The sequence below is a fragment of the Echinops telfairi genome, unplaced genomic scaffold, assembly GCF_000313985.2.
Source record: "Echinops telfairi isolate 266 unplaced genomic scaffold, ASM31398v2 ScPeMD7_7424;HRSCAF=8462, whole genome shotgun sequence".
NCBI classification, from domain to species: Eukaryota; Metazoa; Chordata; class Mammalia; order Afrosoricida; family Tenrecidae; genus Echinops; species Echinops telfairi.
The window spans coordinates 47,042,697-47,070,300 of record NW_022111324.1 but is presented as its reverse complement, the minus strand read 5'-3'; the positions used below and the strand labels follow the sequence as shown (position 1 = coordinate 47,070,300).

At 54.2% G+C, this 27,604-nt stretch overlaps 1 protein-coding gene across 1 annotated transcript in view; it reads right to left on the bottom strand.

Annotated features, from left to right (window-relative positions):
* Positions 1-9,625: 9,625 nt before the first annotated feature.
* The window catches only part of LGR6 (leucine rich repeat containing G protein-coupled receptor 6), a 110,027-nt gene continuing 92,048 nt past the window's right edge, over positions 9,626-27,604 (bottom strand). The window contains exons 11-18 of the mRNA XM_030887806.1: positions 26,399-26,470; positions 25,260-25,325; positions 24,156-24,227; positions 23,677-23,748; positions 21,985-22,110; positions 20,857-21,017; positions 13,752-13,832; positions 9,626-10,884 (exon numbers count right to left, since the gene is read on the bottom strand). Of these exons, the coding sequence (XP_030743666.1) occupies positions 9,626-10,884; positions 13,752-13,832; positions 20,857-21,017; positions 21,985-22,110; positions 23,677-23,748; positions 24,156-24,227; positions 25,260-25,325; positions 26,399-26,470 (1,909 nt within the window). The remainder of the gene's footprint in view (positions 10,885-13,751; positions 13,833-20,856; positions 21,018-21,984; positions 22,111-23,676; positions 23,749-24,155; positions 24,228-25,259; positions 25,326-26,398; positions 26,471-27,604) is intronic.

Here is a 27,604-nt window from a genome sequence, read left to right as displayed (position 1 = left end):
GTAGAATTCTTGAGTGCACCATGACGCTCCTCTTTGTAAAGCCCACGAATTCATTTCTTTCAGGTTTGTCTCTCATACATTCTTAAGTCGGATTTGGGGTCCCTAGATACCATTCATCTATCGAGCAGGATGTTTCCAATTAGAGTCAAATAAGGAACTGGTGGGGTGGTACTAAAGGAAGGTCCCTTCCTTCCTAACTGGGAAGTCCAGGGGGAGACAAGCGTCTGGGCCGTGGGTTCAAAGGCTCAGTGACATGGTGGTCTGTTTCTCTTCCCCCCCCTCTCCATGGTATCGGCTCTCCCACAGGCGGTTTGCTCTCTACGTTTCTTGCCCTCCAGCAGCAATGAGGTCATGGACTTTCTAATTTGCGTCCGGCAGGCCAGAGGGTTCTGCTTTCCGTGGGACGAAGATCCTGAGCCTGGACTGCCCTGGAGCTGGTCATGGCCAGCGAAACGCCAGGTGCTCCTTGGTCTGGGTTAAGCCCAGATGTGCAGTAAGAGCTGGATTTAAGGAGTAGTTGGAGGAAGGGAGTGCCTCGGTTTCCTCATCTACACATCATCTACATGCCCAGACACAAGTCTGGTCAGCCCTATCAGCGGCACCCTTGCCCAAGCTGCCGTGATCTCTCGTCTGCACTGTGCACCCAGCCTTCCGTCTTGTCCCCTGGCCTCCACCCTTGACCCTTCACAGACGCCACCTCCCACATGGCATGGATCATCTCTGCACAATGTAACCCAAATGGTGGTTCCTTCCTTACAACCTTCCAGGACCTTCCTTAAAACCCTCCAAATGGCTTCCTTTTGCAAAGAGGGGGAAAAAAATCCCACCACCTTCTCTGGTTCATGAGACCCTGCCCAGTCAGGCCTCTGCTGGCTTTATCCACCTCTAATTCAGGCAGGGGCCTCTTCTTTCCAAGCACATGGGTCTACTTTTAATCCCACGTCCACACCTGCTTTGGAGCGTTCATGTTTGTTATTTTCTCCACCTCTCTCATTTGCACCTCCAAGTCCTTGTCTGTCCCATCTGGAGCACCCAGGCTGGCGGCACCCCCTGGATGGTAACACATGACCCCGATTCATGTTCTTCATAGCGTGCATGTGTACCTATCCGGAGGCCAGTGATTGATGTCTGTCTGTTTATGTTGTCTGACTTCTACATTACTACAAGGGACTTCTCGCTAACCTCAAAGAACTACCTGAGCCAAACATTACCAGTAGTTAGCCATCCAGCTCCCTGATTGAACAAGCACCTGAGAACAGAAGGGAGGTAGGCTGATAATTAGAAGCGCCCAGGTAGCTACTCGCAGTCTAGGGAGGGTGGAGACCGGACATTAGTTCCAGTCCCACCACCTATGGCCTTGGGACATGTTTCAATCTCCCTGTGCTTCTGTTTACTTCTCCATCTAATGTAGAGAATGGCACCACCTACGTCCCGAGCGGCTCGGGACTGTGATGATGCTTATAAGGCGGGATGCTAAACTGTGCAGGGGCCTGGAGGATGGGGGCTGCAGTCCGGCCCTAGGCGCTCTCTACAGAGCTGCTGCTGCCCCGCAGCCTGCCAGCCGGCCTGCTGTGAACTATGACAAGCAAGCGGGACGAAGTTTCTCAACTCCACTCCCCTAATTAAAGAGGAGAGATGACATCCATGACTGATCATATAAACATTTCAGATTCCAAGCTCCCCTCTCCGGCTGCCCCCAGCCTTCCTCTCCACCTCTCCCCCAAAACTATCTAAATAAGAACAGATTGTACCACCCACCTTGTGGGCAGTCCCTGAGCTAAGGTTGGGGACCAGTTGTTTACCCTTCTGCTGCAGAGGGAATTCAACACACACAAATAAAGCCCCTCTCCCTGCTCCAGTGTGTATTTTTCCGTCAGCGTGTGGCCCCCCTGCCCAGGTTGTCTTGTTTAGGTAGGGGCAGCCTGAGGGAGGGAAAGGCGGCGGAGAGGGGGTGTGAGGCTCTGACTTCAGAACCTGCTCCCCGGAAGGATGGTTGGCTGCAGGGCAGCTTGGAGTCCCGGATGCCAGCGCTCCGGGTGAAACCCGGCAGAGGCCGGTGCCAGATGAATCCACTCTCTCCTGGCTTCCTGGCAAGCCACCCTTGCCTCTTGCCTTGGCCTGAGTGCCCACCCTTCTCCTCCACTCTCTGTTTATATCAGGAGGGCTGGCTCTCAGAGTGTAGCGCCCCGCCCCCTCACTCCAGGGGTCTCCCCTGCAGATGCTTGGTGCTCATCTTTTCCTCTCCCTGCACCCCTCTAGATGGTGCCCCTGTCTTTCCACTGCCTCCCTCCTGTAAGTGGGGCCCCCTGAGGGTTCCTTCCCCACAAAACCACATCAGACACAACTCCCTCTGGTGAGGGCTTGAGTTTCTAGCCTCACTCTTCTCTCTAGACCTGGGAGGACGCCTGAACACGGGCAGGCTGGAGAGGGAGCGGTGTCCTCTGACCCAGGCCGCTTTCCCTTTCCCTACCCCTGGACCTCACCAGAGAGGCTCTGGGCCTGACTCAGGCTGCCACCCCCACCCCCAGATACCAGCACAGGCTCCTCAAAGAACCCCACGGCTGTCTTAGGAGTAGCTAGCTCTTCCTCTTCCCGAATGTTCTCAAGGCGGAGCAGAAAGGCAGGTCAGTGGCCCCCGGCAGCTCCTTCCTTTCACGGACTGGGACCGACAGAGCTGGTGGGTTCTCAGATTCTTACTGTGTTGCAGGTACTGTGCGCTGGAATTGACTGGATGGCAGTGAGTTGATGGTTTGGGTTTTTTTATTTAAAAAAACAAACCATGAAAAAGCTAGTTTAATCTCAATAACCCTCAGGGTCTAGGTACTGTTCTTATGGTGACGCTGAGACCCAGAGCAGGTAAAGGAACCCCAAAAGGCCAGCTGGCTGCTAATGGTCTGATATCATTCACATCCTATTCACCGGGCTCCTTAATCCAGTCACTCCCTCACTGCCATCTAGTCAGCTCTGACGCAGAGTGTCCGTAGAGGGCAGGACAGAACTTCCCTGTGGGTTTCTAAGACTGAAACTCTTTATGGGAGTAGAAAGCCCCGTCTTTCTCCTTTGGAGTGGCTGGGGGATTCGAACTGCTAACCTTGGGATTAACAGCCCAGAAGGAATTCTGGGACAAGTACTCATTTACCAAAGCTCCAGGGTTTGATTTCCTTAGCCTGTTGCTCTCAAGTTGACTTCTGACTCACGTTGGCGCCCATATGTTACAGAGGAAAATTGCCCCCTAGTGTTTCCTTAGCTGTGATGTTTAAGAAAGAGATCGCCAGGCTTCTTCCCCTTGGCATCGCTGGGTGAGTTTGACCTGCCAAGTGATAGGTTAGCAGTCCAACCATGTGTAGTCCCAGGGATCAGGGGTCTCATAGAAGAACTTGAGCAAGGAGCCTGCCCTTGGACTAGACATTGGTTGGGAACTGACAGACTTGGGTCACACGCCCACTTGGAACCTGGGGTGCAGTCAACCCCACCTGCAGCACATGTCTTAGAGAGCAGTAGGGGTAGTTGTCTGGGAAAGTCAAGCCGATGCATGCAGAAGAAGGGACATGGAGACTGGGCAGACCAAAGCAACAGACACTCTCGGCAACGTAGAAGCAACTACAGTGAAGCCTGCCAAAGCCGGAGTTTGTGTCGAGCGGAAGCATGAAATGCTTCCCAGGAATAGAGAGCCACAGGAAAGTGGTAAGAGTGCATGCACCCTGTCAATGGCAGGTCATTTTTGAGACTCAGGAAAACAAGTCAGGCTGCTGAATCCTGCTCCCACAGGCTCCCCTGTGGAATGGTGGAACTCCACCGCTGTGGTAGCCCAGGGAGGAGATTCCACAGGCAACACAAGGGGCCTTTCAGTCTTACCATAGCTGCTTCCTCTGCGTTCTCCTAAACAGAAAGCCAGGAGGCCTGGTGGCCTTAGGGTTGTGCTCGAGGTCTCTGTTGTTCTGCACTGTTTACACTTCCCGGCCACGTGGCGGGAGCCTTGGTCGTGGTTTGGGGGTCAGCATTGACCTGCTAACTGTAAAGTCAGAGGTTCAAACCCACCAGGGGCTCTGCAGGATGAAGACGAGGCCATTTGCTCCCATAATGATGAATCATCTCAGAAAAGCTGTCTGGGGTTGCTGTGAGTCGGAATGGATTTGATGGCAGTGGGCTTTAGTCGGGGGCATCTTTAGGTGGGGAAAGGGGATCTTCAAGGATGCCCTGAGATATGCTCATCTCTGAGTTCTTCTGTTTCTTTTTGTACTTTGTGGTAGTGATTCGCTGCCCTGTGTCACCCCCAACAAACTGGGGCGTGGGGCGGGGGATGCACAATGGAATGAGTGCTTCGCAGTCCTGTGCCAGCCTCATTATTAGTTGTACCAGGTCACAGAGTTTTAATTGGCTGCTTTTCAGAAGTGGATTGAGAAGTCTTTCTTCTTGGTTCCACCTAGAAGCTCTGCTAACACCTGCTTAGCATCATAGCAACGCATGAGCCTCCACTGATGGATGTGCAGTGAGGGAGCATGAGCCGCATTGTCGGGGACTGAACTCGGGTCTCCTCCACGGAAGGCGAGAATTCTATCACTGAGCCACTGCTCAAGGGTTGAGGAGGATACAACAATGAGCAAGACCAACATGGTCCCTGCTCTTCTGCCACACCCACTGTCCATTCTGAGACAAGTAGTCCTGTTCACATGCCATCATATTGTTTGAGCAATGTGATTCTACACAGACATCCCTACCCACACAGTACAACTTAATGGATCAGGGCAGGTACTGGCCTCAGAGTGGCTACCATTAGTTGACTATTGACTTTGTGCAGAAAAAGGGTGCTTGGCTAGTCAGATTCTCTTTCGATCTCTGCGCACAACCCTGGGCACAGACACTGAAAGGATGAACAGAGGCTTGGAGGAAGAGTGGGGTCAACAGGAGGCGCATATAAGCAAAAGTTGAAAATAAACATAGACTGTGAGTCAGAAGAACCAGTGAGGTAAAGAGAAGATATAATTACTTTGAATTACTCTTTTGGCCCAGCAATTCCACTTCTGGGAATTTATCTTACAGATATACTTACACATGTGCCAAATGACATATATACCAGTCTACTTGTTGCTCTATTGTTTGTAAGAGCAAATGATTAAGCAACCCACACGTCCCTCAGAAGGGGAATGATGAAGGGAAGTTACACAATGGGAGCTAAGCCGTGATTTTAAAAAGAAGAGTGCTTTCCTCAGGGAAAACTCTTTGAGTGAGTCTCAGTCACTGCCATCAAGTCAATGCTAACACACGGCAGCCCCGCAGGACCAGGTAGAACTCTTTACAGACTCCAACTCTTTACAGAAGTAGAAAGCCTTGTCTGTCTCCTGAGGAGCAGCTGGTAGTTTCGAACTGGTGATCCTGTGGTTAGTAGTCCAATGTATAACCATTATGCCACCAGGGCTCCCTCTGAGAAAGGCAGAGGGCAGAATTGTGGTATGCGACATTTTGCTAAAAGAGAAAAATGAGTATCTACAGGCATTTTTCTTTTATTCCAAGAATTTATTCAAATTCCATATCCATTGCCCTGGAGCCTATTCTGACTCATAACCTCTAGCTAGAGCTGCCCCTGTGGGTGCCCAGTAGTCATTGCGGATGGTAGTAGAAAGCCTCGTCTTCCTCCCAAAATGTGCTTGTATAGGTAAAACCAAAAGCCAAACCAACCCTCTGGAATCATATGAAGTTGCTGCTGTTGACACCAACTCAGGGCAGGCCTGTGTGGGTTGGAGCTGGGCTGTGCTCACGGGCTCCTTCAGAGTTCCCATAGGGTCGCTACGAATCAGCACGGGCTTGGTGGCAGTAAGTTTGATTATTCTGCAGTTTCAACCCTGGACCACCAAGCACACCAGGGTCACATAAGGAGATATAGGTGAATGCAATTGATTTCTGATGCCTTCGACCCGGAAGCCTCCTTGGCTGTGGTTCAGTTGCCCCCATCTCAGAGGGCAGGTGAAGGGCTGTGATGCTCCCAATGAGTCCTCTCTTCAACGCTGTCCCACCTCGGCCCCTGCCCACAGCGCCTGTCTTCTCTCGAGGCCCAGAAGCAACAGAGAGGAGTGGAGAGACACACGTGGCATCTCACTGGTGCTTTATTATACAGAAGAATCCACATATTTACATCTTGACCATTCTTATACTTCACACAGCTGGGGAGGGCGGGCCTGGACTGGAAGCCAGAGTGACATAAGAGGTGGTGGGTGGTGGGTGGGAGCATTATGAAACCAGAGCCGAGGTAGTTAGAGGAGATGGTGCCCAAGAGGATCAAAGATCCTAGCGACCTCCCACCATCTTCACTTACTCAGGCCTACGATTGTTGTCGGTTCTCCCTCCTTATCCTTCCTCAATCCCCAACCCTCTAGTCTTCCTGGAGGCTGGGAGGCAGGAGTTGGAGAGCGGAAGATAAGCAGAAGGTCCAGGGAGAGGCTTTGCCAATCCATAGACCTCAGATCTTAAGCCTGGATTGAAAGGTGCGCAGAGGTGCTTAGAGACCACATTTTCCCCATAGGCAGCTCTTTGCCACAGGCTGGTCTAAGTGGAGACTGTGGTTAGTACTGTGTACTGGCAGAGCCACAGCATACAGAGCTCTGGGGAACACATACTGGGTTAGTGGATTCCAGCATTTCCACCGCCATAGCCCCCGCCAATGAGTTCTTCCCCGTGAGCACTGTCTTGGGAGATTTTGTCAACCAAATGAAATCCATTTACATGCAGCTAATGATTTGCTTTGTGATACGGTATTTGTTTAATCAAAGACATGCATCATGTTTGGACAGAACTGCTGACCCCAGTAGAGATAACCAAAGGGGTGACACGCTGACTTGGTAGAAATTCAGTCAAAAACAAAGAAACTTCCTGGCGCAGCCTCAAGGTTGGCTAAATGTACATGGATGTGACTCTTTGCCTAGGGGAAACGTCTCATGGCAAATACCTCCACTCCCGTCTCCCACTGCTCTTCCCTCCCAGAAGTCCCAGCTCAGCCGAGGCCTGATGGTCAGGAGCAGAAGGTAACAGCGATGCTACTCAAGAAGCTAACAGAGTAGAGGCCACCTGACACTCGACTCCACTCAACACCAGCTCCAGGACTTCATCCAAACCCAAACCAAACCCACTGCCTTCGAGGTGGTCCTGGGTCGCGGTAGCCTAGAGAGGGCTTCTGAGGCTGTCCATCTTTCTGGGAGCAGATGGCCTCAGCTTCTCCCCAGGGAGCAGCGGGTGGGTTTGAACCCCTGTTAGCTGCTTACCCGACAGCACCCCTTGACTTCATGGGGGCCAACGTTGACAGGGATGCTGAGGAGGATCTGGGGGGAAGAGTCTTAACCAATCCCTGAATGCCAAGGTTCCCAAATTTCACACCAACTTTGGCATCCCTGGAGCATCTCAGAAAACGGCTTTCTCCGATAAAAAATAAAAACCACCGTCGTTGAGTTGTTCCTGACACACAATGACCCTACAGGACAGAGTAGAACTGCTCTCACAGGGTTTCCAAGACTGTGATCTTTGTGGAAGCAGATTGCCACACCTTGCTAACTCAGGGCTGCTGCTGGGCTTGAACTGCTGACATTCTGGTTAGCAGCCTAGTGCTTAAGCGGTAGGCTACCAGGGCTCTCTTTCCCTTGGTAAGGGTCACCAATTCTCAGTTCCCAAAGTAGAGAAGATCCCTTCCATCAAGCGTTCTTGATCACCTCTAGGTAAGTAGTGGTTTCCAGCCACATCGCGTCTGTTCTAACTCCTGTGCCTCTATGCCTAACCAACCCAACACAACGCCCAGGCCTGCACATCCTCCTAGCTGTTGCTCTGTTCAATGTCAAATGACCAGTGATAAGTCAACGTCCCATCATGTAGTGAGTGCCTCGTCTAAGTTTGACCCTGCCCTAGGCCCCTAAGGTTCTTCTGGAATTACAGGGCCAGTACAGTCAACACCAGACCCTGCAAGAGTCTGGGCAACCCAGCCAGTCACATGAGATTTGGAACCATGCTGCGTCCCACTATCTGGCTTCTGCAGCCATGATCCCTGCTCTGCTCTGCTTCTTCATCCCAGTGTAGGCTCAGGCTTTCTGTTAGGCATCGGTAGCAGACGGCAGACAGTGGAGAAGCTTAGCTACAGGTCATGAAACTTGGAGGACTCCGCAGGGCTGCCTGGTGTGGTGGAGACCCTGGGGCGGGGCTGATGGAGGACCATGAAAGGATTCAGAAGGCCTGCACTTGGTTTCAGGATCCCAGACTCCTGTCCTCCCAGTGTAATGCATGCTGGGATGCCCTGGAATCAACGTCATCTTCTTCTGAGCCTTGGAGTATTATTTGTTAAGAATCACTTTTCCTGTCTGTAAGGATATTCCAGCTCTCTTCCTTGATCTGAGATTACATGGGTGGGTAACAGGTACTCTGCGGACACTTGGAAGGGGCGTGGAAAACCATCCGGTAGAAAGTCACAAGGGAAAGGACAAAAGGACATGTGGCCTATTGGGGGCACCCAGAGGACCTCAGATCCCTATAATGCATCCTATAATACAAATATCCCTCCTCCGTGCGGGCTGAGGGCCCCTGCCCCGCAGAGAAGGCAGGAGTGGGGGTTGGAAGGGAAGTTCAGGCTGGTGGGAGGAGGCAGCAGGGGCTAGGCTCGAGAACCATCAGAAGGCTATTCCATGCCAGAGAAGATCCAGCCACCCCTGCCCTGGAGACCGTGCTAGCACCCGGAGCCCTCCCTCTTGCTGGAAGTGGAAGCTACCTGGGAGCTGGGCTTGTGGGGACAATGGGAACACGCACTTGTCCCTCGGTCCCAGTGCAGGGGGGGGCCCAGGCCGACACCACATGGTGGGTTCCTCTTCGCCCCTCCCAGGGTAGGATCAGAGAGGTGGGAAGGCAGAGCTCCCTCCCTCGCCCAGGTCAAGGTCTAGGACTAGCGCTTCCAGGGATTGCAATGTTACTGAGCAGGACCAGGGGATTCCCCGGGAGAGACCCATGCTAAATTCTGTGAGATGTTACCAGGCAGTCCACGAAAACCAAACAACCATTGTCCAATAATGTGGGTGACCAGCATGAACAAAGCTCACCAGGGCTTACTGCTCGCTGCAGGACTTCTCAGGGCCTTTACATACTCTCAGGAAGGGATGCAGTAGGTTTCAACACTTGTTTACATTGGTGGTCTTCATACACAGCATACCCCAAGATCAGCGTCACACACAGCACATTTCGTCTTGCACCCACAGGTTCCAAGGGAAGGGCTCGGTCACTTTTGGTAGTCCCCTGCTTGGCCTCTCTCCAGGAGGCCCCTTCCCCATGGTGCCCCCCACCCCTCCACTTCACTGTCTCTTATTTTCTGCATTTCCCCCACGCAGATACATTTCCAGGGCTGTGGTTCATGGGCTGAGATGTGGCAGTGAAGAGACTCAGCATGGATGGGCGGAATCTAAGGACAGCCAAGGTCAAGAAGCACCCACGGATGATGGCCACAGGGCCATGGAGGGAGACGGGAAGACCCTGTGGAGCCAGAGAGCGGGGCGCCCTGCTGGGATGGCACTGTGGGCGTTTGGGCTGTGTTTATTAGACAAGCAGCGACCATTCTGGGAGGAGGGTGAAGGGGAAGAGTAGAGAGGAGAAGGGCAGGGAGGGACCTTTATACGTGTGAGGCAAAGGCGGAGCCTGAGGGCCGGAAGCCCCCGCCCACTGACAAGCCCTTGCCCACGGACGTGGCCCCCTCGGCCCGCAGCAGCAGTTCTCCATCCGCAGCGGCCTGGGAGTTCCCCAAGGGGGTGCCCTCTGCCCCCGCAAAACGGCTTCCCTCCAGCCTGGAGCCTGTGGGCTGCTGGCAGGAGAGGAGGGTCACGGCGGGGAAGCCATAGGTCTCCAGCCCAGGGGGCCGCCCAGCCTCAGAAGCTTCCAGAATGAGATCCACATCCGAGAAGGCCACCAGGGCCTGGGTGGAATCGCAGGAGCTCTTCTCCAGCTCGCTGCTGGCCGCCGCGTAGGCCAGGGGCCCCGGGGTGCGCGCGCGGGGCCGCAGCCTCCGCAGGTCCTCGCGGCAGTGGGGGTTGAAAAGCAGGTAGAGCAGCGGGTTGAGGCAGGCGGGCAGGGGCAGCACCACCAGCAGGACGGACTTGACGGCCTCCGGGGTGACGGGGAAGAGGCCCAGCATGGAGGCGAAGCTCAGGAAGGCCACGGGGCAGTAGAGGAGCCCGTCGGCAAAGATGAGCCAGGCGACGTGCCTGACCATGGCGCAGTCCCACACGGCCTCGAAGTCTCCCCGGGGCAGGTCGCAGTAGAGCTTGATGTAGGCGCCGGCCACCACCAGGAAGCAGAAGCAGTTCATCATCACCAAGGCCACGGCGAAGCCCAGGGCCGCCGGCTGGCCCTCGGGCGGGGCGTAGGGCAGGCAGAGCGGGGAGGCCCGGTATTCGCCCACGGAGGCGAGGGGCAGGGCTGCCGCCAGCCCCGCCAGCGTCAGGCAGCCCAGGGCCCCTGCGCGGACGCTGCCCAGGGACGGGGCCTTCCCATAGGCCCGGACGCAGGAGACGGACACGCTGCACTGCACGGCGGCCAGCGTCAGCAGCAGCACCGACGCCTCGGACCCAAGCACCGCCAGGAAGCCCGTGGCCCGGCAGCCCAGCCCCGTCTCCCAGCGGGCTCCGAACTCGGCGAACTGGCCAAAGGTCAGGGCATCGACGGAGGCCAGGAGGCCACAGGAAATGCCCGTCAAGGTGTTGGCACCTGCAATCGCACCTACCACAAACTTGACGGGGGGCAGGGGGCCTGGCCCCCCGGCAAACACCGTCAGCAGCACCAGCCCGTTGCAGAGGATGGAGAGCAGTACGATGGCCCACACGGCCAGGCGGAGAGCCCAGCTCTCAAAGAGGTGCTCACAGGGCTTGAAGGGGCCTGTAGGAGAGAGGGTCAGACATTACCCCTCTGGGCCCGAGGCTGCTCTGCAGGGAAGCAGATTTGACTTCTGCATTCAGAGAACTCCTTGTCCAGGTCACCAGCCTCAGAAAACTCCCAGTCCGAGGGAGGCTGTCAAGAACCCCCAGTCCAAGAGACAGACGCAGTCACGACCCTCAGAGCACTCCTGGTTTGCAGGAACAGACAGGGTCCCTGCCTTCAAAGGGCAGCCCATTGGGGATTGGAGGAGGAACCCTGCTGAGAGCCATAGCTCTTCTTCCAAGGAGCAGCAACGGGGGAACACTAGCCCGCCTCCCAGTGCGGATGCTGTCCGTTGCCATTGAGTTGATGCCGGCTCAAGAAAAATGCAGTGCAAATCAACACAGCACCGACCCACACGTTAACATGTGGCATGGAGGGAGTGTTTCCAAAGGAGTGGCATTTGGGAGAAGAGAGGGGACAGGGCGGCATAATGGACCGAACAGGGACCCAAACTGGGCAGGTGGCTGGGAAAGGGACCCAGGAGCTGGAGGAGCTGCCCAATGATCAGCCATTCTGCAGTCGGAGGCTCCACGACTCCAGCAAAGGCCCCATGACCCACATGGGACTCCACGGTGGAGGAGTCTTGACCAGTGTCATACTGGCTAGCCCCATTTAATATTCACGGAGGCAGCCAGTATTTGTGAGGCGAAGCACCCTGAGTAAATCAAATGACTGAAACCATGTGGGCCTTTCCAAGCAGTTCTTCAATGAATGGGAGAGCTAGATCCATGTGGTTCTCATCTCTCTCCCACGGTCTGTTCTTACATCACCTGTGACTTTGGATATATGATTTCTTGAAAATTGTTGGCTTCAGACTCCTGTTCTTCAATTCCTAGGTAGCTTGGGGAGTTGAGAGATTTTTGTGGGGGCTATTTTTTTAAAGATATTTTTCCTGTTTACCAAATAACAGATGGTAATTGAGAAAATTTGGAAGATACGAGTGAGGTTCCAAAAAGTTTGTGGAAAATGAAGTTGAAAGATAATGGAATTTTTTCCCCCACCAGCATTTTGTAGCCCCTTTGTATAACACAGAGGAATAAAAATTGCTTATGATCTCACCTCTCAGAGAGAACTAATCATTTGGTATATTTCCTTCCAGTAAAACAGACAGATAGATCTTCCCAAAACGAAATTAGGATTTTACTACATATGGTTTTCTATTCTCTTTTTTTAAAGTTAAAAAATTCACCGTGCACATATTCCCATATCCTTATATGCCTCAAAACATGTTTCCAATTGCTGCGTGATAAATCCTTCACCATATGGATGTTCCATGATTTATTTGACCATTTGTATGAGCTATTCGTTCTAAAAGCGAGTTCAAGTTGGACTCTGTCTTTCAGAATTTCCTGTTGTACCGCCACTCTGCTGAAGATTGGTTTTCAGAGGTGCAATTTCTGAGGCTTTGTGAAACATGTGGTTTTCCAAGTCAGAAAAAACACCACCTGCTTCCGCCCCAGTTTGGCCGGTGCTCTTGCCTGGGGCTGGCACTAGAGGGCGAATCATTGTCATTTAGTTGCTGAACGCAGGTGTTGGGACAGGATCAGGCATGTGCTCTTTGGGCCTTAGAGAGGGCAAGTCGGGGAAGACCAAGCAAAGATGGAAAGCTAGAACGTGACGGTGGTGTGAAACATAAGAGTAAAACTTCCCGCTGTGCTTAAGCCTTCTGAACAGTTTCTGTCCTGACTTAAGCAAGTATTCTGCCGCCTTTTGGGCTGCCTCATTAGCATTTGATACTCAAGGGGAAGGATGTTCTTCACTCGAAACACCTTAGGTTGGACTTACATCAAGGATAAAGAGAATTTTCTCTATTTCCTCCCAACAAGATGAGTTTGGTTAGACCCCAAAGGCTGCTTCCTTCGCGATCAGGATGAGACACTACTGTATGGAAGTACCAGGGATACTGCGAGCTTTAAGAAAGCTTTAAGAAGGCTCGTCTTCAAATGAGCAGCCATCTAAGTGAGGTGTCTGCTAAGTCCACATGGAAGGAGCACAGCAGCCCATGTGAGCCAAGGACAGTAAATAACCAAATCTAAGATCAGAGGAGGGGGTTGTATTAGAGTTGAAATTTTGAATATCCAGTTGATGGATGACAGTGAAAGCCCAAAATCCATTTGCAGTGATCCCATGTGGATGAAGCCTCCATGGAACTGCCTCAGACCATTGATTGGGGTGTGAGCAGTCTTGCTCTCTGACAGAGTGCACAGGAAAGTGGATCACTGCAGATATAATTAGGTTAAAATATAACCTCAGGTATTGTCCCTTTGACCCCTTTTAAATTTGCTCTAGTTTCTATTCTGCTTCCTTTTGGATTGAGGTTTCTCTGTGTTTCATTTTGTTCGTGGTGGTGGTGGGGTTTTTTGAAAGCCAGCAGAGGTAACCCATAGAGATAGTAACTAAATTCATACTTCTTTAAGGTGATGGCAGAGGAGGTTGGGGGTAGTAGGGAGCTAATAATGGGTCCAAGGATGAAGAAAATGCTCTAAAATTAATTGTGGTGATGACCACACAACTTGAAGAGATGTGTTTAAACCATTGACTTGTATGGTACTTGAATTATAGCCAATAGCTGTTAAAATTTTTTTCTTAAGAAGTGCAAAAAACTTTAAGAAAGAGATTGCGACCACCCTGGGATGGAATAGAGAGGGCTGAGAAGGTGCCCTGGCACAGCTCCTGCCCAGCAGCCACACCAGGGAAGGAACCCCAGCTTCTCCCCCAGGAATTATGAAAGAAGATTGGAAGTTTAACTGCAGACCTTGGCATCTCACCGAGGGGATATGAGCTCCTTCCTCAGGCCTGGCCCCCTAGCCAGGCACCCAACTCACCCGGAATAGGACTGCACTGGACACTGGGATGCAGCTTGGAGTCCTCCATCTCTAGCTGGAGCTCATCGAGGTCCAGGTCATCTGAAAGGGAAGAGGAGAAAGTGGCTTGAGGCCAGGTGTTAGCAACGTCCTGTCCTGCCTTTCTCCCAAGACCCATTCCTTTAAGGCAGAGCTGTCAAACTGGCGGCCCAGGGGCCGCATGCAGCCCCAAGGTAATTTTTTGTGGCCCACGATGGTCTGAAATAAAATGTAATGAGGGAATTGTGTGTACAGTATTGCCTCGATCTCCCCTAAGCACGATTTTCTTCACCAGTCTGATCCCCTTGCTTTAAGGTGTCGTCCTGGCTAACTCTCTAGCCCTAGTTGCCTGTTCCACCTGCTCACCCTGGGTGTAAACATTGAATCAGCTCCCCAGCATCCACATGTAGAGTCTTCTCTGCACTATGGGTTCTTTATAGCTCTTGTTGCTTCCGAGGCTTGCTTTTTCTATGGCCCAGCAGACCTGGGGCCCTCTCTAGTCCGTCTCGGTCCATGAGTGCTGCTGAAACGGAGAGAGGAGGCTGCCTCAGCAACCATCCTCCTCCTCACTGTCCTCCCACATCAGTGGTGAGCACTACACACTAAGAAGGACACTGGCAAGCTGCAGGGTGTCCAGAGGAGGTCAAAGAGAGATGGCGAGGGAGCTGGAGTCACTTCTCCATTCAGTGCATTCAGTCTGGCGGAGGCACGGGCAAACCTGACACCGTGGCTGGGTGCTCAGGCCTATGAGGCACAAGGGCTGACTCTGACTTGTATGGTTTCAGAGGATAGAATGAGGGCCAGTGGGTGGTTTGTAGAAGGAGGGTGATTACAATCCAAACAGAGAAGTCCTAGTTCTGATGAACAAGAATGCGGCTGTCAGCTGCCATGGAGAAGGCCCCTAGCTCACACCAACCCTGTGCACAATGGGACGACACGTTGCATGGTCCTGCGCCGTCCACTGTGGTTGGCTGCAAATTGGACTATCGTCCGTAGTATTTTTACTGGCTGTTTTTGGGAAGGAGATTGCCAGGCCTTCCTTCCTAGTCTGTCTTAGTCTGGAAGCTCTATGGAAACCTTTTCCTTATGGTAGCCACACACAAACCTCCACAGCACATGGCTGGGAACTGAACCTGGGACTGCCTCATGGAAGACGAGAATTCTGCACTGGACCACCAGTGCCTACAAGAATGCGTTCTTAGTTAGGCGTATCTAACAGTAGGGCATGGTCTTTGACAGGGGGGCAAGAGGCCCGTATGCGCTGAATGCAATGCCTACTATGTGCTGGACCCTGGGCAAATGCAAAGGCATTCAGAGGTGAACAAGATGTGTCCTGCCTGTCTGGAGGGAGAGCAATGAAGAACACAAATCACAGGACCGTGTGCTTCCTCAAACAATGTTGCCGTTGTTAAGTGCCTTCCGATCGATCGGTTCTGGCTCCAGGTGGCCCTGTGTCCAACAGAACCAGACACTGTCCAGTCCTTGTGAACAGTGTTGTGTGAGCCCAGTGTGCACGCACTGTGTCAGTCCATCTCATTGAGGGTCTTCCTATTTTCCACCGGCCCTCTGCTTCACCAAGCGTGCTGTCCTTCTATTCGTGACTGATCCCTCCTGATAAGATGTCCCCAGTATGTGAGACAAAGTCTCGCCATTATTGGTTCCAAGGAGCATTCTGGATGTACTTCGTGCAGGACAGGTTTGTTTGTCCTGCTGGAAGTCCATGGTGCATTCAAGGTTCTTCACCAACACAGTAACTGAAAGACATCTGGGGCAGTTACCTAATCTCCTGTCAAGTTGTGAAGGGTGGAGTCTAGCCTGTCAATCAGGCCATAGCCAATGAGGTCTCCTAAGGATTCTGGGAACTCTTGTATTCCTGCCTGGAGGCGACAGACACTCAGCTTCGTATTCCTGATGACAAGACACATGGAGCTACACTAGAGCCCTGGAGCTGGAGGAGCCACGTGGAGACCCCTGCCATCACTGAGATGCTTCCACCACCACTGGATACACAAGATTTTCCACCCACTGGCCTGTGATCTTCCTGCATTCGGCATCATTGCATGTGTTTCACGAGTCTGAAGAGAAATTTATAGATTGATATCGGACATAGGGGCTAATATCAAACTTATGGACTTGATCTGGACTGGACTGGGATGTTTTCTCAACATTCAATTGCTCTTGTATATAAAGCTCTTTCTTACACACGAGTGCCTATGAATTTCTCTAGTCAACCCAGACTAACACAACATCCCTTCTTCTTCAGCCTTCCTTATTGACTAGTCTTGACATGTATATGAGGCATTTGGAAATACCATGGCTTGGGTCAGGTGCACCTTAGTCCTCAATGTGACGCCTTTATTTTTCAGCACCTTAAAGAGGTCATTTGCAGCAAAATTCCCCCACGTAATACGCTGCTTGACTTCTTGATCACTGTTTTCATGGGCATTTATGGATCCAAATAAAATAAAACCAGACAATACACTTCCTTAACCTGAAGGGCTAGCACTCCTGGAGTGGTTACCCTGCAGCAGACACCAGGCCCAGTCTGACTTCACCCTCACAGTCTCATTACCCGTCACAGCACCTCTTTGAAGCAGTGGCCACTTTTCTCCTCCTTTGACAGATGAGGAAACTGAGACCCATCAGAGCAAGGTGGTGTCTGGTCTGTGAGTGCCATAGTGAAATCAGCACCCAGGGCTGTGTGATTACAGAGCCTGGATGTTTAACCGTCAGTCACACTTTCCCAGAGGATGGACTGATTCTTTTGCTTGGGGGGCTGGGGGAGGGCGTGAAGCTTGGGCAGGTGGAGGCTACAACTAGGAAAGCTTTAGGGATGCATGAACTGGGCATAGCTTGTCACTGGAGCCAGGTCTTGAATGTGAGCGAGCGCATATCTACACTGAATCAGAGGTTGCACCAGACCATCTTTAAGGTTCCTTCCAATTCTGTCTCGGCTCTATGACCCTGTGAGTCAGAGATGACAGAATTAGAAAGGTAAGTCTCTTGTCAAAGAAATACTCTAATAAGTCTGAGTCCAATGAGATTTTTGTTGTGGTTCACGATCGCAGGGTTCCATAAACTAAGCCACCACCCTCTGGTTGGTCCCAATTCACAGCGACCCGCAGGCCAGAGCCCAACTGCTCCATAGGCTTCTGAGGCTTACGTCTCAGTGTGTGCAGCCTGCCTCCTCTGCTCCTGCAGAACGGCTGCTGGGTTTGAATGCCAACCTTCTCCTTAACTGCCAAATGTTTTAACCACAGCACCCGGGAGTCCTCGTTTCTTAAGCCAGGACCTGAAAACTGCGGTGGGGCCAGCGGGTGAGGGGACTGAGGGGCATCTTCTCCAGGGTCGACAAATCCTTTAAGAATTTTGAAATAACAATCTTAACACATTTAGGCAGTATACAGAATGAGTTCCTTTGCAGTGATAATCCATAATTGAGATGAAAACTTTTTTATTAATCATTTTATTGGGGGGGCTATTAAAGATCTTATAACAATCCATCATTCAATTGTATTAAGCAACTCGTACATATGCTACCATCATCATTTCGCGAACATTTTCTTTCTACTTAAGCCCTTGCTATCAGCTCCTCTTTTTTGCCCCCTCCCTCCCCCACCCTCCTATCCTTGAGAATCCTTGATCAATTATATATCATTATTGCTATTTCATATCTTACACCTTCCATTGTCTCCCTTCACCCACATTTCTATTACTTGTCCCCCTCAGGGTGGGGGGTGTTATATATGCAACCTTGTGATCAGTTCCCCCTTTCTCTCCCTTCCGCTCCTCACCCGATAAAGAGGTATTTTTAAGAATCCTGCTATAGTTGCTCAAGTCAGTGCTTCCTGAGGCTCCAGGACCGAGAAAGGTATCGGAGGCCCTCTGTGGTCCAAGGAAACTGTTTTCCCAAGAGGGGTCTTTCTACTCCTGTCCAGAGTGACAGTCTGGACGCCTGCAGGGCGGCTCTCCCCGGTCCTCCGGGTTGCTGTGAGTCGGCATCAACATCATTCAAGGAGTCTCTGGTGGCTCGAAAGATGAAGCATCCTAACTGAAAGTTCGAATCCACCCAGGGATGCCTCTGAAGGAAGAGGTGGGATTTTGCTTCCCAAAGACCAGAGCTGATGAAAACCCCTTAGAGCAGCGGTTCTCAACCTGTGGGTCTCGACCCCTTTGGGGGTGGAGCGACCCTTTCACAGGGGTCACCGAAGACTATCGGAAAACATAAATATTTCATAATATATAATTACATAGTGTTTTGTGATTAATCACTATGCTTTAATTATGTTTACTTGTGTTAGAATTGTAACAATGAAAATACATCCTGCCTATCAGATAGTTACATGATGCTTCATAACAGTAGCAAAATGACAGCGATGAAGTAGCAATTAAAATAATGGTGTGGTTGGGGGTCACCACAGCCTGAGGAACTGTATGAAAGGGCCGCCGCATGAGGAAGGTGGAGAACCTCTGCCCTAGCGTGTCATTTGTTCTGAACAGCAACTGCTTGGGTCTGGTGCAGTCTCTGCCTCCGTCATGCACGCAGTGGATGGGTGGCTCTGTGTGTTGCCTCCATCTCTGGCTCCAATTCCCTGTTTCCTGGGTGGATCCTTCCTCCTATCCCTATAGCTGGTGTTTCCCCAGGATGCTGGAGCTGGCTGGGGCGGGACACCGGGGCCGAGGCGTGCCCACAGATCCCCAGCATTTCCTCCCCTCTCTACTTCTCATTCCCTGCCCACTCCTGTGCTCCAGAACGGAGCACCGCCGTTCTCTGAAGGCAAAAGACATGAATGAACTCCAAGGGTGAGTTGGGGGACTCTGTCTGAGGCTGGGAAAGTCCCAGCCAAGGTGTTAAGTAACCACTCTTCAAACAAGGAGGAAATCGAATCTGGCTGGAGCGCCCGCTCCTGGCCTGCCTTCTTGGGGCTCATTAGCCCCACAGGAAATGGGGGCCCTGCCCCTAGCTCTCGTTACAGGCGGCTGGCGGCCCTCAGGCCTGACGCCCTGTGGTTCTCCAAGACCTAAGCCCGGTGGAAAGTTTCACCTTGAGGTAGGAAAGTTTCCGTGGCTCCTTCCAGCCCCTGAGGGAGTGTACAGCAGACATCCGGGAACGTCCCCCAGGGACAGCCGTCTGCCGGCCCAGAGCCAGTGTGCCTGCCAGGCTCCCCTCACATGGGTCCTCAGACATTCCCTGGGGACGTACAGGCGGAGGGAGGCTCCCAGAGACCCCAGGCTGCTCAGCCAACATTGGGCTTCTCGAAGCTGTGTCTAGGACCCCATTCTTCCCAAGCACGGCCACCAGAAGACAGCAGCATCCATGTAGGGTAGCAGTAGCAGTATGGGAGTAATAAACATGTCTTGCCATTTATGGAATGCTTTAACACGACCAACAGCTTCTGGCATGTGACCATTGCCCCATTTTACAGAGCAGGAAATGGAGGTGCAACACGGTTAAAGAGCTTGTCCCAGGCAACCCAGGAGCCTGGTCTGTCTACACCGTAGGTTTCCAAAGTTATTTGGCCTACTGCCCATTTTTTTCAGGAAACAAACCACCTCGGCACCCCTGAGATCTGGCAATAGGAATCGTTTGTCCTGGAGCCCGGCACCCAGGCTGGAGTATGGGATCCACCTGCTCTGGCTCTTACATCGCTGCAGGGCGCTTCTGCACCCCCAGGAAGGCAGTGGCACCGTCGTGGAAGCACAGGTCTACTGGCGGTGAGGGGTTTGTCTCACCTATTTAGATGGGATGTCTCTGTTCAGCTTCTCCACTGAGATATTACGGAGAGAGAGGTGGAGATGGAAAAACAAACGCAAAAACCCAAAGCAGGGCCCCTCCTCTTCGTCCTCCCAACAGAACAGGAGGCAGGGCAGACAGAGCACTCTTCTGTGCCCTTGGTCTCTGACACCCGCTAGCGGAGGAGTCGGTACAACTCCGGCCCCAATTTTTGCCTTCTACTCCCACTGCTCCAGGGACTGAGGCGAGGCAGTCTGTGTGCTGTGAAGATTCTCTCGCCCAGCAGCCCCTGACGTCTCTCTTTAGGGTGCATCGGGGCATGGCAGAGGGGCAGGCTAGACCCGGGGAGCAATGGTCTCTTCCAGCTCTGGGACATACTGTGAGGGGATTATCATTTTCCCTGGAAGTTGCTTTAATACAAGTCATCTAATTAAATCCCACTTGATTAAAAACTGGGCCTATCTTCTCTGAGAACGCTCTCATGTTGAAGGATCGAAGCCCGCGTGATGAGGGGCAGCCATGAGAAGCAGCGTAGGAGCTCCGAGGGCAGGGGTATTAATTAATTAAGAGAGATGGTGCGGCCATTCCACCCACGTACCTTGTTTGGAAATGAAGCTTCCTTTTATTGTGAGACTAAGCCTAATCACTCCCGCATCATACAAAGGGCAGATTGGACACAAACACACACACACACACACACGGACACCAGGTGGCTGGATTGTATGAAGAAGATTGTGGGATCAAGATTGGAGAATCGCCTTATTAACAACCTTTGAGATTGGACACAGACACATACACACACACGGACACCAGGTGGGATCAAGATCGGAGAAACGCCTTATTAACAACCTTTGAGATTGGACACACACACACACACACACACCACCACCACCCCACCACCCCAGGTGGGCCTCGTCTACAAGCCCAGGAAAGGCAAAGAACTAAGGACCACCTGGGGCTACTGAGGAGAGAGGAGCGAACATTCCCAAGGCCCTAGTTCGGGCCTTCGCCTCCAGAACTAAAAGTAAAGTGGAAGAGAAAGATCGGCTCTCTAAAGCCACCCACTTGTGGTATTTGGCTTATTGGCACAAGGTAACAGTCAGTCATTGTTATTCTCATGATGCCTTTGCCAAGCGCCCCTGGAGGGTGGGGAAGAGACCGCTTCCCTCATGGCTGCCTCTCCCCTTGGAGGAGAGACGAGGCGCCAACAGAGGTCGTTTTCTCTCGGGTGGCGGGGCAGTCCCTCCCTAGGATGTCCCTCAGTAGCCCCCCTTCAAAGTCCCCCAGGTGTCCTCTCCACAGCCTTCCGCCCGGCTCTGCCTCACCCAGCTCGGGAGCCCAGTAGTCACTCACAGTGGTTCTCTGCTTGTCCAGCAAGGAGGCCCAAGGGTCTCTTTGGTGCCTCCTCCTCTTCCAGGTGAAAGTCCTTGGCCTCCCACTGCCCAGAGGCCTTGAAGAAGTTGGTGCAGACCCCGTAGGCACAGCACTGGTAGGCATAGGGCACCTCCAGGACCCTAGGCATGGGGAGAGAGGAGCGGCTTTAGAAGTGTATCGGGCTCGAAGGCTTCAGTCTGAGCCAAGTGCCCAGGGAGCCTGCGCTCAGCAACTAACTGCTCTTCAGCCTCCAAGCGCACTGGTAAGCGTGCGGGCAGCCTCTTCTTCCCAAGGGTTTCACCTGTCTGGTTCCTGCCACCGAAGGGCTCTGGGCGGACCCCAGTCCCGTCCTTGTCAGGTTGGGAGCTGAGATTGGGAGGTAGACTTTCTGCCCATTGTTTAGGGAGTCCCGCAGCAGGCTCAGAGTGGGGAGCAGCTTACCTGAAGAGACCCAGCACTTGGGCCTCTGCTCCCCTGCCCAGACAGCACCCCTCCCTTTTAGGTTGAAGAAGACAGGGGTTCTCCCAATCAATGCCTCTTTGCCCTGAGTGAGGTCCATGGCCCGCTCTGCTCCTTGGGCACATCCAAAGGGAATTGGGTCCCCTCCGCGGGCGAGGGCAGCTGGCCCCGGGCCTCTCGTTAGTTTGCAGCAGGCACGGGCCACACAGGCTGTGCCGCTGCCGCTGCTGTGTGTAAGAGGCCTGGATGTCATTAGCATCAGGACTGGTTTTGCAGCGTGTTTTCCACTCATCAGGGCCCTGGGCTCTGTCCTGATTCCAGGCCCCAGATGCTGCCTAAGTGGGGCTGGACAGGCAGAGTGCACAGAGCTGGGCAAGGAGCAAAGGGGCCCAGGGTCTGCACATCTGTCCAGGAGTTTGGTCCTACGGGTCCCGGGTGCTGAGGAGGAAGGGGAGGCGCAGAGCAGACCCTGGTGGGCTGGTTGGAGGGTGGATGAGGCCATCCACTTAGTCTTGGCCAAGCCATCGGCCACTGGGCCACCAGACGGTCCTCAGAGCGAGGCCCTGCATCTTTCTCCTGGTCCCTCCTTGGTCTTAACAGCTACCCTGGGGCAAACCTACCCAGGGTGGGCGAAAGCTAGCCCCTCACCTCAGTTTGTGGAAACTGTCCTTGGAGAAGGGTTGAGAGAGGGCCAGGTTCCCTTTGAGCTTCAGGTGCATCAGGCCCCCAAGTCCGGCCAGGGGCAAGCTGGTCAGCTGGTTGTCTGTCAGGTCCCTAGGGCAGTGGATGGTCAGGGTTACCATGGGACTGCTGAGGGGGCTGTGCTGAGGGGGTGGTCAGGATGCCCGGGACGGAAGCGAGAGGAGGAGGCAAAGGACAGAAGATGAGCAGGTAAGGAAGAGAGCCCGAGACCGGGGAGGAGGCACCCGTGAGAGACACCATCTAGAACGCATTCGTTCACTCAACGGGCGGTGTGTACCAACTGAAGGTCCAAGACGGCTCTGACTCCATGCCATGCCATCCCTCTGCCCAGGCACTGGGGCCCCTGTGTGCCCAGGCAGGCACGCTTCCTGTGTCTCCATCTGAGCTGCTTCTGGGTCCCTTGCCCGCCCCACCCGAGGACCTGCCTGCTGTTGCTCGGCCCCATCTCCCGGGCCTTCCTCCCCCTTTCCTGGTGCTATAAGGGGCCAGAGACTGGGATTGGACAGGGCTTCGGTCATTCCTTCCGCTGCACAGAGCCTGCTCTGTAGCCCGAGGTGAGGACACGCAGAGAGCTCTCCTGCAGACGCCTCACAGGAAGCCGGGGCTCCAAACCAAACACCACCATCACAGACGCTGCTGCACCACCGCCGTGGAAGCAGGGCTGGCCTGGAAGGCGGGAGAGCTGGCGCCGTCAACTAACTCACTGTGTCATCACTGTGGAGGGGGGGTCACAAATCTGGGGCGTCTCGGCGGCCTCGTCTTTTAAAGGGATAAAAGTATCTACCCTACCTATCTGGCAGGAGTTGAGCAAACAGGAGAGGGATGGCAGAGGTGAGTGATTTGCCAGGCTGCCTCCCAGAGCCAAAGAAAACCCCACACACACCCAAGGAGGCCTGGGCGCCTGCTGCAGGCTCCGGACCAGCTGTGCCTCCTTGGGCTTGGGAGACCTCAGGCCGGGGCTGCAGGCAGCCCGCGAGGAGCCTCTGTGTTCACGAGGAAAGGGTGCCCTCTGGCACGTGGGCCCCGAGGATGCGCACCTTGGCGAGCAGGTAGGCAGGCAGGCTGGGGCGGAGCCCTAGTGTGTCATGGTGTGGGCAGTCCTGCCACGGGCCCCCTCTACCTCTGCCATAACGACCACGTGGTCTGCACCACATGCTCCCTGCTTACAGCCCGGGTCAGGAAGAAGGCCTGTGCTCTCTTTCGGCCCCTCAAAATGGCAGCTCCTTAGAGTCACGCCCCAAGCAGGAGAGCCCAGCTCTCGAAGCCTCGGGCTCCACTTGTCCTGAAGGGGTCCCAAGCCCGCACATCCTCTTTATCAGTCTAAGCAGAGGCTGGGCGAGTGGCCTGGGCAATGGGGCAGCGGGGCATGGGCTGGGCCCAGGCTGTCCAAGCCTGGCAGACTATTAGCAGACGATGTCCCAGAAGCTGCAGGAGGCAGGGTGACTGCTTATGAGGCCCCACGGTCTGTCAACTGGACGGTCAGAATGATTGTTGAGGCGGGGGCCCAGCTCCCTGGGGGGTGGGACTCCCACATTTATGCATGCCCCTGCTTGGGGGTGGGCCCTCCTGTCCCACTGTCCATCCCAAAGTCCCCAGCAGGTTCCCAGCAGCCCAGAGGAAAGAGCAGCGGGCACTTACAGCTTGACCAGGGAGGGCAGAGTGGCGAAGGCCTCAGGGTGGATGGACCGAATGGCATTCCAGCTCAGGTCCCTGGGGGTAGAGGGTGTGACAGGAGGGGACAGTGACACGTGCTGCATGCCCCTGCCAGCAGGGACCTCAACCTGGGTGGCTCAGTGACTCAGGTCTCTGCAGGAGAAAAGGTCTGGCAACCTGTGACCCGCCTGTGAAGACCCCGGGGGTAGGAGGGGGTGGGGGAGGCTTCTATGATGACACAGGGTGGCTGTGAGTGACCTGACCACACACAACCACACCTGCTGCCTGGCTCCCCATCTGGATGTGGCCTTAGGAATGGAGACACTGACAACGGGGTTCTAGACCTGATGGCCCCCCTGGGTGCCAGCTGGAGAAGCAGCTGCATGGAGAGGCACCGCCCCTATGTGTGTGAAGGGAGGGCGTGGCAGGAGGGGATGGGGCACCCCTGAGCTGGGGATACTCACAGGGCACGCAGTGAGCTCAGCTGGCTGAAGGTGTCGGCTCTGATCTCCCAGATGCGGTTGTGTTGGAGGCCACTAGGGCAGCAAGGGAGGCAGAGATGAGCGGGCAGTCTCAGACCCTGGTTCTGTTACAGACCCCCGTGTACTGGGAGGAAGAAGGGAGAGCCCCCTACTTCTCCTGGCACAGGAAGAATGGGCCCGGACTGCTGAAGTCCCCAGAATTAAAGGGAGCATAAAGAATCTGGTTGCCTTGGCTAAGTGGGTCAGGAGACAAAGCCACAAAACCACCCCTTGGCCCAAAGGGAGTCAGCTTCCAGTGTTCCCACCGGGCCTGGCTCCTCGCCCAGCCACTCCCACCCCTACCCTCATGGGTCTTCCAGGTCCCAGCCCAGCACTGTCCTATACTTCAGTGACCAGCTCCAAGCTGGGAATAGAGCTCGGCAGCACAGTTGTCAGAATGGGCGATGGGCCGTGAGCCTTGGTGGTGCTGAAGACCATGCCTGTGGCCTCCAGGCAATTAGGGTCGGATCCTCATACCTCCACCTTGTCCCAGCCTCAAACGGCACTGCCCTGCTTAGAAGCGGGGGCTGGAACCAGGAGGCTGTGGAGGCCTGGCCAGCATGTGGAAGCAGGAGCTGGTGTGAATGAGTCTAGAGAATTATGAAGAGATTTTTTCCCCCCTTGTGACATTTAAGGCCCAGGCTTGTTCTTCCACGTCCACGTGTGTGGGTTTTTGGGGATGTGGATGATGAGAGAACATACTCCAGATGACAGAACCCATCCTGGCCCTCGGGAGCCTTCTCCTGCCCAGTCCAGCCCTGGGAAGACCAGCAGCAGAGCCCTGGTGTAGACCCGCGCCTCCACTGACCCTGATCTTTACTGCGTTTCTGGGTGGATGCCCAAGGAGCCACCTTGAGACTCCATTTGGACACCAGCCTCTGAGTATGTCATCGTGTCTCCCAGGGGCCTTGTCAAAGCTCCAACCTGCGCTCGTCAATCCCAGGGAACAGAGGAAGGTGGGAGTGGGCTCAGGTCTGCCCAGACACACCCAGCACTGCCCAGACTCTGACCAGTAGGCCTTTGCCTCCCTCCGGCCCATAGACTCACATTTCCTCCAACCTCTGACACCGATGCAGGCTGGGCAGCTCCTCAATTTGATTATGAGACAGCTCCCTGTGGGGAGAGAAAGGCGGGGCAGGGGTGAAGCAATGCCCGGGAGAGGGCTGCGGAGGGGCGCAGGAAGCACAGCGCTGGCTTCTCCAGGGCCGAAGAGCCATCTGTCCTCTCCAGCAGCTGAGGGTCCTAAGGGACAGGCCTAGTACTAGAATCCTGATTTGCTGAGCTAGATGTCCCTTCCTCCCCCATGCCAGCCCTCCCTCCTCTTTGCAAGGGCTGGATGTTGTCTTTCCAGAAGGGCCATCTCAACCCTGTGAAGGACCCCTGGGGGGTCCTGGGGGATGGGACAGAGATGGAGATGGGGGCGAGGAAAGCAACAGTGAATGGGGAACAGGGCCCCTGGGGACAGCCACAGTGAACTTAGCCAGGGCACACTGAGCGAGCTGACCGGTGCTGACCCACGTGGAGCTGGTGGGACACTGATAGAGATCTTTGGCCTATCCCTTCATTTATCTGATGGGGAAACCCATGTCCAGGGACAGGGCAGGGCCGACCCAGGACCCATAGGCTGTCAGTCTAGCACTATGCCCGTGTGTTGTGTGTCTGTCCACCCATCTTAGGCGGGTGGGGGCCTCAGATTCAGATTAGAGTCAAGGGAGAAAGAAGAGCCTCTCCCCGCTGCCCGCCACCCCCTGGCTTCATAAGCTGTATAAATGGCTCCATGATCCCAGAGAACACTAGTTGTATACACTAGAGTAACCGTGCCATTACCGAGCACCTACTAGGTGCTAGCACGAATCGAGAGTGCGGTGCCTTAATAGGTTCCAGGCACACTTTAACAATAAAGAGACAGAAGCTCAGAGACACTGAAGAGTCCAAGTCCACCCAGCCCATCAGTGAAAGAGCTGAGCCTCAACCCCAGCTCTGACGCCCCCGCCTGCCCTGATCATTGCCTTTTGACCCTAAACAAGAGGGTCCCTCTCAGGCAAATTCCCAGCAGGAGCCTAGGTTGTCCCAGTCTCCAGGCAGAGAGGGGAACAGTGGGGCAGAAGCAGGAGAGGTCTTTGTGGGGCCCTGGGGGTGGGGATGGGCACAATGCCAGGACTGGAGAATGCCTGGGGGCCACTCACAGGACTCGGAGCCTGGGCAGCTGTTGGCACATCCCTGGTGGGAGCAGCCGGATGCCTGCACGGGTCAGGGTCCTGCAGGGAGAACAGAGACAGACCTGGCACCAGGCCCAGGGCCCCAGCTCTGGGTCTGATACTGATGTGGGAGGAGACAGCTGACAAAAGTGAAGTGGTGGGAGACGCAGGGCGAGGGGGGAGCAGACAGAGAAAGGAGCAGGCCTGGCATTGGAGCCTTGGGCTCCCCTGGGACTGGAAGAGGTTGAGGGTGGAAATGCAAAGAGACACCCCCCAGGGACCCTCGTTGGCAGAGAGTCCCCACAGCCCTACCTGTAACCCACCCCAATACTGGTCTCCTGTACCACTGGGTCTTTAGGACAGAGACTAGAGATGTCCCTGTTCTAGGGGCCTTGGGGGAAGGGAGAAGAACCCAGTGGGGAGCCATGGGAACCAAGCACAATGTTTGCTCCCTGTGCCTCGGGGGAGGGCGAGGGATGAGAAAGCAGGGCTGGGGTGGAGAGGGCCATGGGGGCAGGTTGCAGAGCATACTTGGCTTAGGGACAGAACATCCCAGGAAAGACCCAAGGCCAAGGTCATCCTCGGGGAGCTGTTGCTTCCCTCATGGAAAATTTTCCAGATGCCAGTGACTAGAGGGGAGAGACAATGGAGGCACAGAGGAGGGTGCCCGTTCCATGCCATGAATGAGCAGTGTGCCTTGGGGCAGGACAGCTGACTTCCAAACCCTCGCTCTGGGTGTTCGTCTAATTATTTCATTCATTCTCTGAAAGTGTAAGGAGTGCCTCTTATGCTCCATCTCTCCTCCCTCGTGCCACTTGACAGGAGCTAACAGTAGAAAATATGAGAAAGCCTTTGTTGGAACCAAGCTCCAGGAAGGCCAAGGCGATGGATTTCCCCAGCCCTCCCCTCCCACTCCCGGGCCCACTGCTCACCGTGGCTTGGCCTTAGGCCCTCTAAAGTGTGCCAGAAAAGCTAAGCACTGTAAGGAGAGAAGCAAGCCTCCTGACTCCCATACTGCCTGCTACCCGCTGGACTACAGTCATGGCCTGTAAAGAGATGGCCATGCACCCTAGGGACAGAGCCAAGTGACCTCTGGGCTAGGCTGAAGCAGCAGTAGAGGTAGGCCAGACAAGAAGCAAATAACTTGACAGCCTTCAGGGCTGGTGGTGGCGGCAATGATGGTGGTAGCAGTGG